At 38.7% G+C, this 19697-nt stretch overlaps 1 protein-coding gene across 1 annotated transcript in view; it reads left to right on the top strand.

Moving 5' to 3' along the window:
* The first annotated feature begins 4224 nt into the window (after positions 1-4224).
* The window catches only part of LOC140074606 (T-cell-specific surface glycoprotein CD28-like), a 53507-nt gene continuing 38034 nt past the window's right edge, over positions 4225-19697 (top strand). The window contains exon 1 of the mRNA XM_072119622.1: positions 4225-4430. Coding sequence (XP_071975723.1) covers positions 4376-4430 — 55 coding nt within the window. The 5' untranslated portion in view covers positions 4225-4375. The remainder of the gene's footprint in view (positions 4431-19697) is intronic.

Below are 19697 nucleotides of genomic sequence, written 5' to 3'. Positions count from 1 at the left end.
AGCACTGCAAGGCTGTAGTGCTAACCACTGAGACACCATGCTGCTGATTAACTCAACAGATACAATAACAGTATGATGAACTCACCATGTTATGACACGGTGCTGACAATACAGCTCTGGGCTTCCACTAAATTGTAGGAGCTCCCTAGCTGTTTAAATGAATAGACTGGGTCACTTTAGTCCAATGAGGCCAACTTTATTGCTGAAAGAGTTGCTGCACTATTTTGTATAGGAAGCGGGGGGTGATGACTTCTAGTAAACCTCATAAGGTTTCTACAAAAGACGGACTTTTTTTAAATTTAGAAACCATGCATCATGTTATCCTGAATATGTTGGATTTAGTGGACTATGGCCAGAGCTTAATATTAGCTGCTAAAAAAAACTACCTCTAACCCCAATGTCAATACTCTGGTACCCCCAATTCACCATGGGTACCAGGAAAAGGCATTAACAATCAGCAAATAATCGTAAAAGATAATCAGGATCTTGGGCAGTTGAAGGCTTGTACTACTGTGCTGTGAGAGTCCTAAAACTGATTTTCTTTTTGTATTTGAAGAGCACATTTAGTTTTAACAGTTGTTTATCTAAGAAAAAATCCCCCAATTTAGTATAATCAGCCAGGCGCACAAAACAGCAACAGGGGTCTTCAAGCCTGATAATAACAGTTTGTGACTTCCCCTGTACCTGTTCACTCGATTGTTAACATTAGCTGGTAACAAAAGTAGCTCTAATCCCATTTTCATTACTCTGGTTTGCCCACTACACCAGCGGTACCAGGAAAAAGCATTTGAAATCCAGTACATGATCATAAAAGATAATTAGGCTCTAGGAAAACTGGAGACTTATAATATTAGGCCGTGAACTCCCCAAAACTAATGCTTTTTTGTATTTGGTTGGCTAAAGAAATTAGGAGAACCCACTTAGTTTTTAATAGGTATTTAAGAAAAAATCCCCAATTTACTATAATCAACCAGGTGCAATAAAACAGCAGCCTGGCATTATTTGGGTGGTAGTGCCCAAAAAGTTTTTGTGGGTCTCCAAGCCTGATAACAGCTTGTGACTGCTTATGTTTCTGATCATCTACTAGTTAATGGAACCAGACTCTACCCATGTACACTATTTAAAAACAATTATTACACTTACCTCTATATTGTCAGGAGGGACTCAATTTTTCCAGTGGTTCCAATATAGAGCTTGTATCAGGCTTCTCAACTATAATATAATGTTTATAGTCTCCTGATGTGGACACCTAATTTCCCTCTAAAGCTACTTTGCCTGAGTGCTACAGCATGCTCAGCCCCTGTTGGAGTTGCAGCCCTCCTTAATTCTTTAATAGAAGAAGAAGCTTTCAAAGAAGCTTTCCAGAGATCATGCGTGCAGATCTAGTAAACTTCCAAGCGCAACTACAGCATTCCACCAATCTAGCTTTATAGCAGAGTAGCTAGAAATAAGCCTCTCCTCAGAAAAATTGTGTGTCACAGGTGCTCCTGCGACCCAGGTTGCAGGCATACCCGTGAAAGCTATCTACTCTAGCGAGGCATCGGCGGTATCCTCACCTGTCCGCATTCCCTCAATGTCTCTGGCAGTGCGTCGCTGTTCATCCCTTAATTTAATAAATGGCTGGCCCCTTCCTACATACTCCGACAAATCTTTGTGCCTTGTGCCATAGAAAAAGCTTGTTCCCTTATGTCCTGCAATTGTTGGTTGAATTCCCGTTGTGACCCGGTTCTGTTCCGGACTACACCATTGACTTTGATTGTGTGCTGCCTCTCTTGACCTCCTGCCTGTCTCCGACCACTATTCTGCTTGACGACTTTGTACTTAGTCCTGGCTGCCACCGCCGGCAAAGTTGCACCTGTGGAGTGACCTGGTGGCATCCCGCCACAGCAAGTCCAACCCGCTTTGCGCAGGCTCTGGTGAAAACCGGGTGCCACTTGGACTCCACTCCCAGGTGTCAGCTTACGCCACAACCCTTGATCCTGAAAGTGTGCTTGACGTTTTCAAATAAACACCAAAATGACTCGAGATTCTTTGGTCAAACATTTGGTTAAAGCAAGATTGATCCTATTGGTCTTAACTCTAAATGTTATATCTGGCTAAAAGACCAGAAGAAAACAAACAGGGGGAGATTTTTCATGGCTTGTATCCCAGTTTTTTGTGTACAATCCTGAAATAATCAGAAGTATTAGCATATAACCATTACATTTACTTTTTGTAGAATCAGTTCTAGTTTTTATTTTTGTGTAAGTGTATTTTTTTATAGTTTTTTAAAATAATATTTCTGCATTGGTTAAACAAAATGGCTTTTACTGTGGGGACTAAATATTGAGCTACATATAAAGACACGTTTAATTTATTAAATAAGGCAAGTTTAAATATATTAAATATATTTTTTATTACATTATTTATTTTAATTACATTTTAAATTATTTTTTTCTTTGCTTTATTTTTATTTTAATAATTTTTTTTTACAGTTCCCAAATTACTTGAACATGCAATCATTTGATTGCTTTTATGGTGGTGCACTATTCTTCTAGGGTCTAATAGGCAAATGGTGAGGACAGACTTGCCAAACTCAGCCAAATATATAATTTAACATCGAAAAGTTTGAAAACATTTAGACACTATAAAAATGTGCTTCTTTTATTTTAGTTTATCTAACATAGTATACATTAACAAGGAATACAGAATTCTACAACTACAAAAAATTTACAGCAACAAAAAAGTAAATGTGTAAGTAGAAAAGCAATGTAAAATGTTGCAATAATGCATGGGGTGACATGTAAAATACTAAATAAATAACAAAAACTATTCAATGGCTGTTGCTTGAGAAAAAAAATCTGCAACAAATGCAAGACTAAAAATGTAAAAACCAAAAAAGAAATAGGAGCCGTGTCAAAATTAGCTAAAGGCTTGGTGCAGTGTTCTGAGTTTTAACCACACCCAGAGCTGTTTAGCTGGAAGACTGGAGTGACAACTGTCTTGCGGAGTCTTTTTTCCTTGGTGAGCTGGGTGGTGTCATTTTAGAGCTCAGATTTGTCTCAGATGGGGGTTGAGTAAAGGACGGCAAAGCCATTTAGATGCTGGGGTCACCATCCAGGAACACTTGTTTCTCACAATCCCAGTTGCTGGTTTTACTAGTTTGCTGACACTTGTTGTCCTATTTCTGCTTTGCTATTTTGCTATTACTTCTACTGTGGATCTGACTCTTGCTTCATTTGTAATTACTCTTTGCCTTTTTTGAATCAGTATCTCGCCACCATCTTAGTTTTACCTGGCTATCCAGACCACTCCTTTGTATGTCTGTCTGTGTGTCCCTCTTTGTTCTTTTGTAAGTCTTTCTGAGCACTTGCTCAGAGTAGGGGTTGTCTTTTAGTTGTACTCCATTTCTAATACAGCTTGAGCAATCAGGAAGGGATTGTGGTTGAGGGTGAGTTCAGGGCCTGTACCCCTTTTTCTGTTTTTATAAGCTGGTAACAAAGTGACTGACTTCAAATGGAAAGAATACACCTCTTAGATTTCCTAGATTTTATTTTAAAAAATGTGAGTACCTATAGTAGTCTATCCAAAAAAAAAATGTGTTAACCAAAAAGTTATTTTTTTAGCTAAAACAGAAAAAGCTATTGTGAATCCTACTCTTGTGATTAAATTTAAGTTTGTGCTTAAAGGGTATGTCTATTTTCAGCAAATAAATTTAAATGGTTTGTGTAGTGAAACAGTATAGAATTTTTCAATATACTTTTTCTATCAATTCCTCATGTTTTCTGTTTGCTGTCCTACTATAGAAAGCTTCTATGTTTACTTCTAGTGGAAAAAAATCTGACCATGGTCATGTGATGGACAAGCTATTACTATCAAGGACAATAATCAAAACTATGCGATAATAATGGCTCTTGTACCTGTGTGACTTCACATGACCATGACCAGATTTCTATCTACTGGAAATAAACATGGAAGCTTTTTATAGAATGACAGCAAGCAGAGATCTGGAAAACCACGAGGAAGTGATACAGAAAGTATATTGGAATATTGTATAACTTTTCGCTACACAAACCAATTATTTGCTAAAAACAAATAACCCCTTTAACTATTATATAGAAGTCATCAGGTGGTTTCCTGCCTTTTAAATAGAACTCAATGAAAGCTTATTGTGTAACAATTTTAGTATGGAGGAGGAGACAAGCTTAGGAAAAACTGAGACAAGTCACTAAGATAAAAGAACAACATATTTTCTTGCTCTATGAACTAGCTCATTGTTTCTCCAGCTTTAGTGCTGTTTGAATGAGTGAATGTTTGAAGTTTTACCAACTTGTTTTTGGTGCTTTTCATAGTTTTCACAGGTGCATGGAAGTGTATACTGAACCTTAATGCAACCATGGTTCTCAGAATGATCTGCTCTGTAGGTCTTATCTTGTTGGTTCAAAATACAGGTAAGTCAATCTATTTTAGAAATATTTAGGCATATACAGGCATACAGACTGACAATTTTGGACTAGTGCTATTAACATTCTGGCTTCCAAAAATGAACATAATCTTGCATGTAAATTTTAATTATCTTACATGTATGTAATATTTGTTTGATATTTTAAGTAAGTACTAAAGTTTTGGTTAGTACTAAAGATTAATAGCACATTTTGCAATGTGATTTCACCAAAAATTACCAGGTTACTAAATGCAAAATCTAAGATTAACGCTACTAGACCTGAAATGTGCAGTTCAAGTTCTGTTTAAATGAATGCAGGTTCCACATATAAAAACTTTTTCACTGTGATTTGTGGTTTTTTAGTTTATCGCTGTATATTAATTTTTAAAATGATCTAAAAAAAGTATACATTGACTGTCGATGTCGATTGACATTGCAATGTATCCTGTTTTTTTAGCTTAATGTATTAAAGAAATACATACAAACACAAGAGTTCTTATTTTTTTTGAAATTCCAAAATAGAATTACATTACACAGGGGCTTATAGTCATCTTTAAACCCCTCACGTTTTACCACTGCTGTGGTCACCACGGGTCTCCATCTATCTTGCTGAAGTGCTGACATACTGCACACTACTTCTCCAGAAATCACTGGATGAAGCTCCCACATGCCATATCAGCTGTTATGATTAACAAGTGATAAAAAAAAAAAATAAAAGTAACTTTTTATTTGTAGTGTTTGGCTAAGACAGAAAGGTATCATGACAATACAAGCCAATATATATGTAGTAGGAGAATTAATACAGAATATACACAATATTAGCAGATAATACAATGACAGTTACACTCTCTCTGTGCCTAACCACACCGTGTATATATGAGTAGGAACAAATTTCAATAGCTTACAGCACTTGCCATGCCCGAGGAGCCTCAAGCAGATGAAATTAATAAAAGGTCATATAAGGAAGATCATGTTAGATAAGTAGTCTGTATACTGAAATATCCAGGGAGAAACTAGATTATCATAAACCTCCCCAGGGTGATTAACTAGTGACTGGCTGGAGCAGAAATGTATACTTACAGCAAGAAGTTGCTTCAGCAAAGTGAACAGAGCTTGGGCACTGGAAAGATGGAACTCAATCAAGTTGGTGATTTAAAAGAGTAGATGAAATTTTCTTTACAAATTCTTTTCATTTGCATCTGGTAAATGTAATTATAGCTGTCATTTTCCAAAGGATATCTGGCAATTATAATTGTAATAGAAACATTTCCAACATCAATGGTGTTAGGAAAGGTTTTCAGTTTTTGGCTAGTGTCAGTTTTTATTTTTCTTCTTGTGGGTAGAACACTTTGAAACTGTAGGAGTAATAAAGCCATAGAGAATGAAACAGAGAGGCTTACTATAGATACAGAAGGACATACAACTGTTTCTACCTGTAACATTGCAGCAGTTTTGGGACGCTATTGGTTCTGTGAGCTGGATAATGCTGCGTTATACTTAACCATGTTAGAAATTAGTTCTCATCATCTAATGTTTTTGGGCTGTAGATGTTGAAAGACCGTAACATTATTGGAATGCTTGTTGCCTGAATGATTGGACACATCATTTAAAGCACTAATCCTCCGATACTTCCTAAATTGTGATGGTTGACCATGCTTGACTACAAAAGGTTAAAGGATTTGTCCACTTTCACCAAATAATTGATACTGTTTGTGTAATGAAAAGTTATTCAGTTTTCTAATATACTTTCCATATCAATTCATCATGGTTTGCCAGATCTCTATTTGTGTCATTCTTTAGGAAGCTTCATTCACTTCCAGTGGACAGACAGAAATATGTCCATGGTCATGTGATGCTACACAGCTGCATGGCTTGTTCAAACCAACAGCTCTTATCAACGCTCTTCACTTGTGTAATATCACACGCATCAACAGATTTATCATGTCTATTGAAAGCAAACAATGAATAACAGCAAGCAAAGATCTAGAGTAAATAACTGTTGGGTATTCCATATTCCAGAATGGAATTTTAACTAGTGAGTTAATGCATGGAATAAAGGAAGATTTAGTTGTGAAACTGTTGATAGTACTTTGAGGGTAATAGTGAACCAGTAAGAAGAAACATTTACATTTAATTAGCTGGAGTACCATTACTTTTTTAGACAACCCTGTAATCTTAGAACATGACAAATGTTACCTTGGTCTTAGTCTATACCATTACAGCAAGCTAAACTGATCAATGCTCTGCCAGTTTTAACCCTTTACACATTGTTCAAGTGCAAAGCCTTTGCATTTGGGTCATTGCCAAGGAAACCTGTGACATGGATGACATCACAATTTCCTGTAGAAGAGATCATGCTAAGGCAGCATAAATTGTGCTTTCTCTGCATACTCCTATTTACTAGAAATTGATAAGAGGGATGTAATGGGCCATTTCAGAACCACTGTTTTCAGTGATCTTCATATAGGGACGTGATTACAGGTTTATTTTTCCTAACTAGTTATGGGCTCCAATTTCCCATTAAGCCAACTCATTAAATTATAGTAACATAACCACTGAAAAGCTACAACATGTGGCATGTCACATTGTAATTCAATATTACATTACAAAATTCCTGAAGAAGTTAAAGGAGGATTCTTCCATTCTCATCTGGATATTCACATCTGTCATAAACATACATTTCCTCAATTGGATGTTGTTAAAAAGTTGTACCTGGGTGAAGATAATTTCCCATAGATGTAGCCAAGCCCCTTAGAAACAAGATAATTGTCCCTGCATACAACCATCCCGCTCTCTGGCAGCAGTGGACACACATATACTATTGAGGAACTTGACCACCTGGATTCAGCATTCATTACCACTGGACGGCTGCGGGACAATCATGTAACAGCTGACATAACTACAGGCAATTTCAGATGCAAAAACTCTTTGTTAATTTGTGCTACAGCAGCAGTGGGCATATTCGATCACAACAATCTCGTTCTAAGGCCCAACATGGCTACATTTCTGTGAAATTATCTTCAGACAGGTATTTTTCCAATTGAAGAAATGTAGTATATGACAGATGTGTTAAATTAAAAGTCAATGCCCATACGAGAATACCCTATAAACTATGCAATTGATTATATTCCCAAATAAGAACATGTCCTTATACAGTCAGACACTTATCAATTAATATCAATTAATGACACATAAAAATGCAAAATTGAGGCTTTATGCAGGATGAAAGTAAGCCGTGAGCAGCAGCTAAGTAACAGCAGCTAGGTCTTCACCCAGAAGCTCAACAAAAAAATTACAAATAGACTGCAAAGGTTAAAAAGGTAGGAAAATAAATAAATAAAAGTCCCATAATGGTCAGAAAATGTGTTATTCAAAATGAAAAAAATATAAAGTATATTTTAAAGAAATCTCATCTATAAAAACCCCTGAATCTGGGCAGACATTTACCTTCTGTGGCAACTTGGCAATCCACAGTGTTACCGCAATGAATGTACCACAGTGATTTGATTAAACTTTAGATATTCTACGGCTGATAGCCATCAGCATTTCAATCCTCTAAGCACGTAGCACAAGGAGTACTAGGTTTTGAGTTTTTTTTTAATTTAAGGTAAACTGTCAAGTGTTTTTTACCATCTTGAAAAACAACAAGTTATTCAAGTTTCCTATGGTGCCTCTTACTAAGCTTTCTGTTGCTGAAAAGTCAGGTCATATACCTAAACTATATGCAAATGTAACTTCACTTGCAGAAAGGTAAGGTGCCACTTCATGTTCCTGTCTGAAATGGGAGCCAAGTTTTTTTGTGATTTGCTACAATGACTGCATAGCTTAATGAAGCTGCATATCTACCATTTGACTAGTTAAAGGAAATCTACCGCTGCCATATTGGAGCACATCTCCCACGCCTCCCTGCTCACTCAGCACTCCCCACTCCTGCTGCCCATTGTCATCTCGGAGCACCACATAGAGCACATACTCACTGTTTCTGTAAGATTGGGGAGGGGGGAGCACAGAGAATACAGGGGAAGTTCTCCTGAGGGCTTGCACTATCCAAAGCCTCAGAGCACACCGCCTTAGCACTTGACTTTCATTTAAATAAATATCAAAGTTAATTTTTCACTAAACATACCTCACCAAATCCCTTAATAAACACTGAGCTGTAATTACCCTGCTGGGAGCTACCAAGTGGCATTAATGGGGAATACGGCCCTATGACAATGGTAGATTTCCTTTAAAGGGAACCTACCACCACGAATGTACCTATAAAGGTAGATCGGGTGGTAGGTGGATCAATAGGGCTAATCCTCACGTCCCCGCACTTTTTTGGTAGCTTTTATTAGGTACATATGTAAATTTTCTTATGCGGCTACTGGGGCGTGGTGTAACCGCATCTGAGGTTACACGGGCTGCTACTCCACGCTCCAGTAGCCTCTTTTCTCCCCCTACTCCTCGTAGCTGTGCGCCCTCGTCCGACGATCCTGCCCACGCCTGTGCAGCTCCGGCTGCTGTTCTGCACATGCGCAGACGGCAGGATCGTCGGACAAAGATTTTCGGTAAGAGGAGAAAAGAGGCTACTGGGCGTGGAGTAGCCGCACCGTGTAGCCTCAGCTGCGGCTACTCCACGCCACAGTAGCCGCATAAGAAAATTTACATATGTGCCTAATAAAAGTTACCAAAAAAGTGCGGGGACTTGAGGATAGCCCTTAAAAGGGCTATCCTCACGTCCTATTGATCCACCTACCACCCGATCTACCTTTATAGGTAGATTTGTGGTGGTAGGTTCCCTTTAAGGTACATTTGCATAAAGATAAAAGATTCAAATATTTAAAAGATTATAACTAGACTTTTTAGCAAAAGACATCTTGGTAAGGGACACTATGGAAAGGTCATTACTTGATAAGACACATGGTTATTGAGAAAGTAATAGTTTGAGCTAACATTTCGATGCATTTATTCAAGTATATATTTGATATTTCAGAATATTAGGATTTACAACCTATTTTTCTGAACCTATAAAATCAAGATATTTGGGTAGGGTCTTTCAGATCTCCTTTGATACTGTGAATGATTTCTGTGCTTTTGTTATTGGCCATTACATAATTTAATCTACCTGTTTAGCATTTCTCTATTGCTTAAAAAAGACATTATGAACTAGAAGCGTTGCTACAATTTATTAAAATTCTAAGCCTAAAAAAGGAAAATGAGGAGACATCCAAAGGGCAAGAAATTTATCATGTTTTGAATGGAAATTATCTGGTGTGAAAAGTCAGAAAAGTATGTTTAATTTTGTAAAAAGTGTGCATTTACATTTTTATAAAAGGTGGGTATGTGTGGACAAGATGAACCCTCAAATTTGGTGTGTATGGTTGACTTCTATGCCAGCTCATGGTGTCTCATAATAGGGTTAGTGTCGTGTACATTAGGTTACAGTAGGTAACATATTGAGGTCTTCTTTAGTCTTCTCTAGTGGCTCCAATATTACAGTTTCTCACTACAGTACTTACTAAATAATAAAGAGTGAAAATTACAAATCTACAAATTTGTCCTTCAAAGACCAAGATAAGGAGGCAACACACTAAACATTTGGTCCCTGTTGTGTAGGTGCTTTGGTTATAAATCTGTAGCCTTCAGTAGGGGGAAGGTGGGTAGAAGAGATCAAGGTCCTGCACAGTTCCTCGCCCCTCTGTGATGTGCTAAACAATGAGTAGAACCACAAACACTAGGTGTGTTAAATTCCTGTCTTCTATCTTATCTCATTGTGTTCACAGCTGTCTCTGTTCAGCAACCGTTTCCTGTATAGGAGCGTACAACGCTAACCTTCTCTTCTTCAACCAATCACTGGGCATGTGCCTTACTCTGTGGTCTACACAGCTTCAGCATGACTTATCTGTGTGCACCAAAGAGCTAGGCACTTTTTCCTGTTTCTCAAACTCAGTTCAGAGATTGTCACTGCTATTTTTTATGTGGCAATATTGCCTGAAGAGTTATTAAAAGCAGGGCTGGATTAAGTTCGGTGGAGGCCCCTGCACAAAAAAATCTGGTGGAGGCCTCCATAATGCTTTTTAATCATGTGTCATATCATGTGGCAATCATGTTGCATATCCCTGAATCACAGGCTGAGTGTAAACAGGTCTACAAAGATATCTGCCTCCAGTCAGTCCACAGTCTAGTGTAGCTTTATAGCACTGGTTATTAGGTAAATGGGTAATAACAGCCACAAAAATAGACCCACCATTAACCACTTGCTGCCGATGCCCTTTTTGAGTTTCAGTTTCAAACTTTAAAAAATCCATAACTTTTCTATTTTCAGTGTACAGAGCTTTATCAGGGCTTGTGCTCTATGTAACAAATTGTACTGACCAGTTTGCATGGTGACATTATGTTCAGCGGGGACGCCAAAAATGTATTTGTGCCAATTTTTTTTCAGGCTCTTATTTTATGTGTGGTGAAAATGACACCTAAACTTTGTTCTTTTGGTTGGTGCGATCAGGCATTTGCCTAGAGACCCCTGTCTTACTTGGGCTCCCTGCTTGTGGACTATTGTGGGCAGAGGATGTATTGCTTGTTTAATACCCTTTAGTTGAATGCCCAGGTGAAGATGCTCATCATATCTCCTGTCTATATATCTATCAGTCTACTCATATATCTCCTATAATTTGTCTATTTCCTATCTATATATCTGTCTATCTAACCGTTTATTTATCTAGCTTTTTGTCTATCTATCTATACACTCACCGGCCACTTTATTAGGTACACCATGCTAGTAACGGGTTGGACCCCCTTTTGCCTTCAGAACTGCCTCAATTCTTCGTGGCATAGATTCAACAAGGTGCTGGAAGCATTCCTCAGAGATTTTGGTCCATATTGACATGATGGCATCACACAGTTGCCGCAGATTTGTCGGCTGCACATCCATGATGCGAATCTCCCGTTCCACCACATCCCAAAGATGCTCTATTGGATTGAGATCTGGTGACTGTGGAGGCCATTTGAGTACAGTGAACTCATTGTCATGTTCAAGAAACCAGTCTGAGATGATTCCAGCTTTATGACATGGCGCATTATCCTACTGAAAGTAGCCATCAGATGTTGGGTACATTGTGGTCATAAAGGGATGGACATAGTCAGCAACAAGGCTGTGGCATTGCAACGATGCTCAATTGGTACCAAGGGGCCCAAAGAGTGCCAAGAAAATATTCCCCACACCATGACACCACCACCACCAGCCTGAACCGTTGATACAAGGCAGGATGGATCCATGCTTTCATGTTGTTGACGCCAAATTCTGACCCTACCATCCAAATGTTGCAGCAGAAATCGAGACTCATCAGACCAGGCAACGTTTTTCCAATCTTCTACTGTCCAATTTCGATGAGCTTGTGCAAATTGTAGCCTCAGTTTCCTGTTCTTAGCTGAAAGGAGTGGCACCCGGTGTGGTCTTCTGCTGCTGTAGCCCATCTGCCTCAAAGTTCGACGTACTGTGCGTTCAGAGATGCTCTTCTGCCTACCTTGGTTGTAACGGGTGGCGATTTGAGTCACTGTTGCCTTTCTATCAGCTCGAACCAGTCTGCCCATTCTCCTCTGACCTCTGTCATCAACAAGGCATTTCCGCCCACAGAACTGCCGCTCATTGGATGTTTTTTCTTTTTCGGACCATTCTCTGTAAACCCTAGAGATGGTTGTGCGTGAAAATCCTAGTAGATCAGCAGTTTCTGAAATACTCAGACCAGCCCTTCTGGCACCAACAACCATGCCACGTTCAAAGGCACTCAAATCACCTTTCTTCCCCATACTGATGCTCGGTTTGAACTGCAGGAGATTGTCTTGACCATGTCTACATGCCTAAATGCACTGAGTTACCGCCATGTGATTGGCTGATTAGAAATTAAGTGTTACCGAGCAGTTGGACAGGTGTACCTAATAAGGTGGCCGGTGAGTGTATATCTTCTATACATATCTACCTATCTGTTATCTATCCATCTATCAATCAATCGATCTTCAAAATCTCTTCTACTATATCTATCTATATTCTAGCTATCTATATATAATATACTTTATATTTATGCATCTATAAATCTATGTCATCTATATCATCTTTCATATTTATCTTCTATAAAATCATCCTACAGTCTAATATTACAGATTGCCTTATCATACTACTGCTTGTAAACTACAAATTGTTATTATCGTATCAGTCTATAGGAGCCTCTTACTGACTGTGACTGTTCATAATATAGTTTTACTTTGGGGCCCCAATTTTAGTTTTGCCCAGGGCTGCACTTTGTCTAAAACTGTCCCCGAGTGCAATCGCAGGGATACCAAGTTTACAGTTGGTACGGGACGTATTCAGGCCCCTCTAAATTCTTTCTACATTTTCTTTTTTAGTTTCTGTTTCACTGTTTCATTGCAAGCAAAGATCAAAAAGGTTATTTTTTTGCTCATTAATGTACACTCTGGAACCCATCTAGACAGAAAAAAAATCTGAAATGTAGATAATTTTGCTAATTAATTAAACAAGAAAAACTGAAATATCACATGTCATAAGTATTTACACCTTTTGCTCAGTCTTGAGTTTTGAGCTAGTCCAGCCATGAGTCTTCTTGGGAATGATGCAACAAGATTTTCACACCTGGATTTGGGGATCCTCTGCCATTCTTCCTTGCAGATCTTCTCCAGTTCCCTCATGTTGGATGGTTAATGTTTGTGGACAGACATTTTCAAGTTTCTACTGAGAAAGTCAATTGGGTTTAGGTCAGGGCTCTGGTCGGGCCAGTCAAGAATGGTTAGAGATGTTCTGAAGCCACTGCTTAGGGTCATTGTCTTGTTGGAGGGTGATCCTTCGGCCAAGTCTGAGATCCAGAGCACTCTGGTTTTCATCCAGGATATCTCTGCACTTGGCCGCATTCATCTTTCCCTCAAATGCAACAATCACTGGAGCTCAGTCACAGGGGTTCTTCAATACCTCTCACTAAGGCATTTCTCCCATGGTTGTTTTCTCCCATTTAGTTTTGATGGGTGGCCAGGTCGGGGAAGAGTTGTGGTTGTCCCAAACTTTTTCCATTTAAGGATTTGGGAGGCAGCTGTACTCTTATGACCCTTGAGTGCTGCAGAACTTCTTTTGCAACCTTTTGCCATAATTCTATGTCTGAGCTCCTTTGGCAGTTCCTTAGAACTCACGATTTTGTGCTCTGAGATGCACTGTGAGCTCTTATATAGACAGGTGTGTGCCTTTCCTAATCAAGTCCAATCAGTTTAATTATACACAGCTTGACTCTAATGAAGGAGTACAAACATCTCAAGAAGGATCAGAAGGAAATGGACAGCATAAGAGTTAAATATACGTGTCACAGCAAAGGGTCTGAACACTTAGACCATGTGATTTCAGTTTTTCTTGTTTAATAAATTAGGAAAAATATCTACATTTCAGTTTTTTCTTCCAAGATGGTGTGCAAAATGTATAATTATGAGAAATAAAAAATATTTTTTTTTGATCTTGCAAATTGGCTGCAATGAAACATATGAAACAATGAAAAATTTAAAGGGGTCTGAATACTTTCTGTACCCACAGTATATAAGTTTTATGATGTTTTAATAGATTATTAAAAAATGCAAATCTTTTGTACAAAAACATATTTTATTTAGCTTCTGCCATATTCTGTCACCAATAACTTTTCCATACTACAGTACACTTCCTTATGTAAGGTATAATTTTTTGCTGGACAAGCTGACGTTTTCATTGCTACCATGTTGGAGAATATTAGGCAAATTTGTTTGTGTAATACAGCACTTAGGCAAATGTGTTCACATAGACTTTGTGATATGGTTTGTGTAAGGAAAAGTTATACAATTTTTCCAAAATACTTTCTGTATTTTGTAAAAATTTGCCGGTTCCAAAAATCAAAATGATCTCTTTTTCAGACAGATAGTTTTACCACCCAAATTAGTTACTTACAAACATTACTCACATATCTGCTTTATATTTTTATAATTTTTAAAATGTCTTCATATTTGATCACAATGTCAGCCGATTTACAAATAGAACATTGGTTTCCTGTATTTTCAAGATTTCACAATTTTACCTTTTTGGGAATTATTTTTGTTTTAAATGAGCTTTGAAAAAAGATCAAATCTGCGACCCTCAAACTATTAATAACAGCTTTTAAAAAGCTTGTTAACCCTTTGAGCGCTTCATAGCAGCTAAGACAAAATAGAGGTGAATTTGATGAGAAGGACTCTTTTTGGCTAATCATTGCTTTGTGCATGTGTAGCTATGACTTTTTTCACTGAGAAAACAAGGGTGGTCGGTTTCTTCCACTTGAAGGAAAATGAGGAAGTCCTAACTGGTCCTAATATTGTGTCCATGCCTGGATAATAGTCATTTAAAGTGTTACTATATGTTATTAGCCATTTCTAAGGGGGGAAATATGGAGATTAACATGTCATGTAACTGGCCCTTGTGTGAAGATCAGAACCTACTTTTGATAGTATGTCTTTAGAGATAGTTTTATGGGATGTTAAGGGCCTTCTATCTCCACAGAAGCATTCCATGTTATTGAGACACCTAAAACCTCTGCAGATAGATGTGGGGCTATTGTTGGAGTCCCATCTGAGTACCGAGTACTGAGATGAGATAAAACTCAGGAAACCCCTGTGGGTGTCTGATGTTGTTGGGTTGTCGGAGTCAACCAAACGAGGAGGGGCTATTATTTTGATGAATAAGTATTCGGCTATTACCATACGATCACAAATTATTTCAGAAAACCATAGAATTATACATGCTCTCCTGGAAACCCCTGCAGGAGATCTAAGCATCTATAACATGGAGAATCACACATGGTCGCAACTTGATAACATCCTGGATAGAAACACTCTAATGGATAGGATGGTAAGCACAAATATAGAACAAATGGTCATATTGGACCATTTTCTGTTTCACTTAAATACTCATACAAGCCAGGTACATACTTTATATGCCACTTTCCTTCTTGTATGTCAGATGAGTATTACTGCAATAATTGAGAGGTTGATGGACTGAGTTTAAATATTATAATAGTGCTACTAAAGATAGCACTATTGTAGGATGTGGCAAGAAACAAGTCAAAAAAGTTTAGTAAGTGTAGTGAGGCTCTCCAACAGGCCTATACCTCACACATTAACTCGGCCTCTCTAATAGTTCTTAAGGGTTGGAAATTGGCTAGGCCCTGCACGAATCTCTGCTTGAAAGTCAGGAACACCATAGGTCAACGAGGTCGAGAGGTTTTCATTTAGTAATAAATTGGGCCATATCTTGGCAACCCTAGAGCAATAGTGCATATTACCAGATTAATGACCTCTTTGGGCATTATTCACGATGACCCAAGCGAGGTATTAACTATATTTTGCCAAATCTATTTGTTTCTTTACACGGACACTGACCCATTTGACGTAAATAAGGGTGAAGCATACTTGTAATGGCTTCAGTTTCCTCATCTAACTAAAGAATAGTCTTAACGCACATATTACCCCAGAAGAAGTATCAGCAGCAATTAGGGGTCTAGCGACAGAAAATACCCCAGGGCCTGACAGCGTTCTAGGTGAGGCATATACAGGTCCAAGAGAGCAGGTCTCCCTTGTCCTTTCGCATTACTTTAATACCCTTTTACACAGCAGCAGACACCCACCTTTTGCTAATTTAGCTTAAATTATAGTTAAAACTAACTAACTAACTAACTAACGATTAATCTGATTAACAGTTTCTTAAATTAGTGGCGAAAATATTGGCCGACTGCCTATCAATCTACTTGCCTAGCCTTATTAGCAGTCCACATGTTGGCTTCATTAGAGCCGCAGTCTCTAATATATGAAGGGACCTAGCGGTTTTGGATACGCTAAAGGTCCAGCCGCCCATGATGGGAAAAAGTGCATTCAGGGTGCATTCAGGCTGGATCAAGTTCTTGATAAATTTTCAATTAAGGGGCCATTCCGTACCTTGTTGATGACCCTATACACAGACATAACGGCAGTCATATACTTCCCAGGATACCTCTCTAATAGACTCACATAACACAGAGATACATATAAGTGGTGCCCATTGTCTCAATTAATGTTTGATTTTGTGGTGGAATCATTGGCACATGATTGGAAAGACTCATTTCTAAACCAGGGGATAAGGATAGAATCAGAATGGGGGTCTAATGACCTATTTGCAGAGGATATCTTACTTTTCATTTCAGACCAGATAAAATATATTCCTAAGGTTATGGATCACATCATATTAAATACCTAGGCATAAAGATTGGGAAGTCACCATCATCCTTTTACAAGCTGAATTAATTCCAATTTTACACAAAATTAAACCGTGAGTAAATACTGTAGCAGAACTAACTTCTGAATTTCGTCTGCCACCGAGACAGGAATTCCTGTATGCCCCGTTGCAGGCATACTGAACAAATTGCTCCTACTTAACCAACCTGATGATGGACCAAAGAGTTCAATATCCTTGCCAAGCCTATTACAAAAACCTAGAAGGGAAGATTCAGATTTAGCTATTTCCATACAGGGAGCGGAAATTGAGGGCAAATTAGGGCAGTTTCTTCTAGAATTGTGTAAGGTTGGGGAAATAAACACAGGCTTGGGTTACGCAAATACATAATCAGTGAAAAATTGCGGAAAACCTTTTTCAAGTTAATGCACGCTGCAACGTATGCCTTCAACATTCTGGCCTCAGAAACCTGATTGGATAGAATTACAAGTGTCCACCTCCCTGGTGGATTTATTTAACTCAATATGGTCATGCCCCTTAGTACAATCCTTTTGGAAGGATTTTTATAAATTTCTGTATTATGGGTTCATGATCCCCCTCCAGCCATTAGCTTTTCTCTTCCACTCGGCCGCTCCACAGGGGAAAAATGAGGGGACAAAAACCACTAAAGTGGCCATTGTCCACATACTCTTGTTGACAGCTAAACGCAGCCTCTTAAATAATTGGTTAGTGTCGACTCTACCATCACTTTCAGAGATCGTAGATCAGGTCAAGGATCTATCTAAATGTATATAGACTAGTAACTGAATGGATAAGTGACAAGCGCACTAAATTAAAGGGGTATGCCGGGAATATGAAGGTCTGACACAAAAACCCATGATGATATAAATAAATTAATACAACAATACTCAATGTCATTAGTCACAAAACGGAGCTTAAATAGTTTGATTTTATGATTTACTAAATTTTATGGCCTCTCTAAAGTAGGTGGAGTTATCACTAAGATGGCCGCCACTGGAAACTACAAGTTCCATGATCCTTTAGTTCTCAGTAACTCCTCCTACCACTTATGCTCTGCTCCCAGTGATGCTGTAACAGGTTTTCTTGCTCTGTTACCATAGTAATGATGTGTAACTGCCATCACCACAACACTGGCCATACTGGGTGCACTGCAACCAACTGACTACAGCCAAACATAGTGGTGATCACATGACCCTGCCCAGGCAGGTGCAGGACATGTGATGTGGACATGTGACCAGCGGCCATCTTCTGTTCTGCGATGGACCGCGCAGAGGAAATAAACGGACTGATTAAAGGGCCAGTAGCATTTTAATTCTTCATCACAGTGTATGTCATCAGCATTTTTCTGCTAAGGGGAGAATAATTTTAAATAACAACTAATTACACATTAGCTTATGTTTTGAGCATCCATTTGCATATGAATTATGCTGATTCCTGGAATACCCCTTTAAATTAACTGCAAATTCGCCACCAATCAGAGAATTCCTGTACAAATTGAAGAACGCTACTTGGTACCTGTATGAGAACCTTAGAGGCACGCTGGGTAGACTGCAAGTATAGACAGTTTAGGGAGTGAGCTCCCCTTGGAGATAAATCATTCTCAAATGGATAACCACTTAAAGGGGTTTTCACATGAAAGAAAATTCTCACATCTCAATACCCTAGTGATGTTTACACAATAATGATCATTTTAACCCCTTATTTTACAATTTTACTCAGTGTTTTTGCTTTTTTTGCCTCTCTAAGCAGACACATTATGATCCATCTAGTTTTGTAGGGTGACAATTTTGTTAGATTATCAGGGTACCGGAGTATATGCACTTTCATCTGGCTTCTGACATTATACTAACACACTGACACATAGAAAGAGAGATGAGACAGATGAGCGTTGCATGAGATGCATGAGAATACAGAGAGGCTGACAGACTTTTACACTGTTACACTGTGAGCTCTGCTACCTCTGCGTTCTCACAGAGATGTGCCTGCCTCCACCTTTCCCCATATCACTTATCTCATTGTAGTTTGTAGCCTCTCTCTCTGCTCATAATGTCCTGGCATTAAGTGATCGGTGTGAGCTCTGTGCAGGGGCTGTGGCTACAGGCACACAGCAGAGATTGGCAGAAATCTTATCTGCACGCTGTCATATACAATTCCAAGATGGCTGCACCGACCCAAAGTCAGAAGTTACAGGGAAGTGTCTAGGGGCAACTGAAATTGTGTATACCAGGACTGATAGAGACAGGTTTGGCTTATATCTGTGAAATGCTACATTTTTGTTATTAACAGTGAATTAGAGAACTTGTTGTTTGCTATCATGAGTCTTTGTGTGAATACCCCTTTAACCCCTTACCGATATGTGACGTTATAGAGCGTAACATGCCGGATGCGGGTGCATGGTGAGGGTTCACGGGCTGAGCCCTCTCCATAGCTGGTAAGTCTTTGCTGCATATTGCAGCAAAGGCTTACCGGTATCACCTGCGATCGGTGCCAGCAACGATCGTGGGTGTTTTCCCACTGATCACGGCGCATGGGGGCCGCCATCTTGCCTAGGATCGTCCCTCCCCGTGACATCATCGGGGAGCCGTGATCCGTCGCCATGACTGCCTTGGGTCTTCGTTTTAACCTATTCATTACAATGTGCCATCAGCACATTGTAATGAATGAGGAGGAAAATCCCCATTTACTGCCATACTGTTTAAAAGAAAAACAAAATTCTATAAAAAGTGATCAAAAAGTCGTACAGTCCTAAAAATTATAACATTGTAAACGTAATCAAAAGCGTCAAAAAACGACACCTACCAAAGCTTGGTATACCAAAGTATAAAAAAGTTATTAGCGCCAGAAGATGGCAAAATTTAAAAAAAAAATTCTTGTGGAGGAGGTTTTAATTTTTGAAAATGTATAAAAACATTATTAAACCTATACAAATTTGATATCCCCGTAATCATACCTACCCAAAGAAAAGTTGATATGTAATTTCGGGCATACAGTGAAATCTGTAAAATCCAAGCCCAC

Source organism: Engystomops pustulosus, chromosome 8 (assembly GCF_040894005.1).
Source record: "Engystomops pustulosus chromosome 8, aEngPut4.maternal, whole genome shotgun sequence".
In the NCBI taxonomy this organism is placed as follows: domain Eukaryota; kingdom Metazoa; phylum Chordata; class Amphibia; order Anura; family Leptodactylidae; genus Engystomops; species Engystomops pustulosus.
Note: the sequence above shows the minus strand (reverse complement) of the source record. Positions and strands in the feature narration are given on the sequence as shown.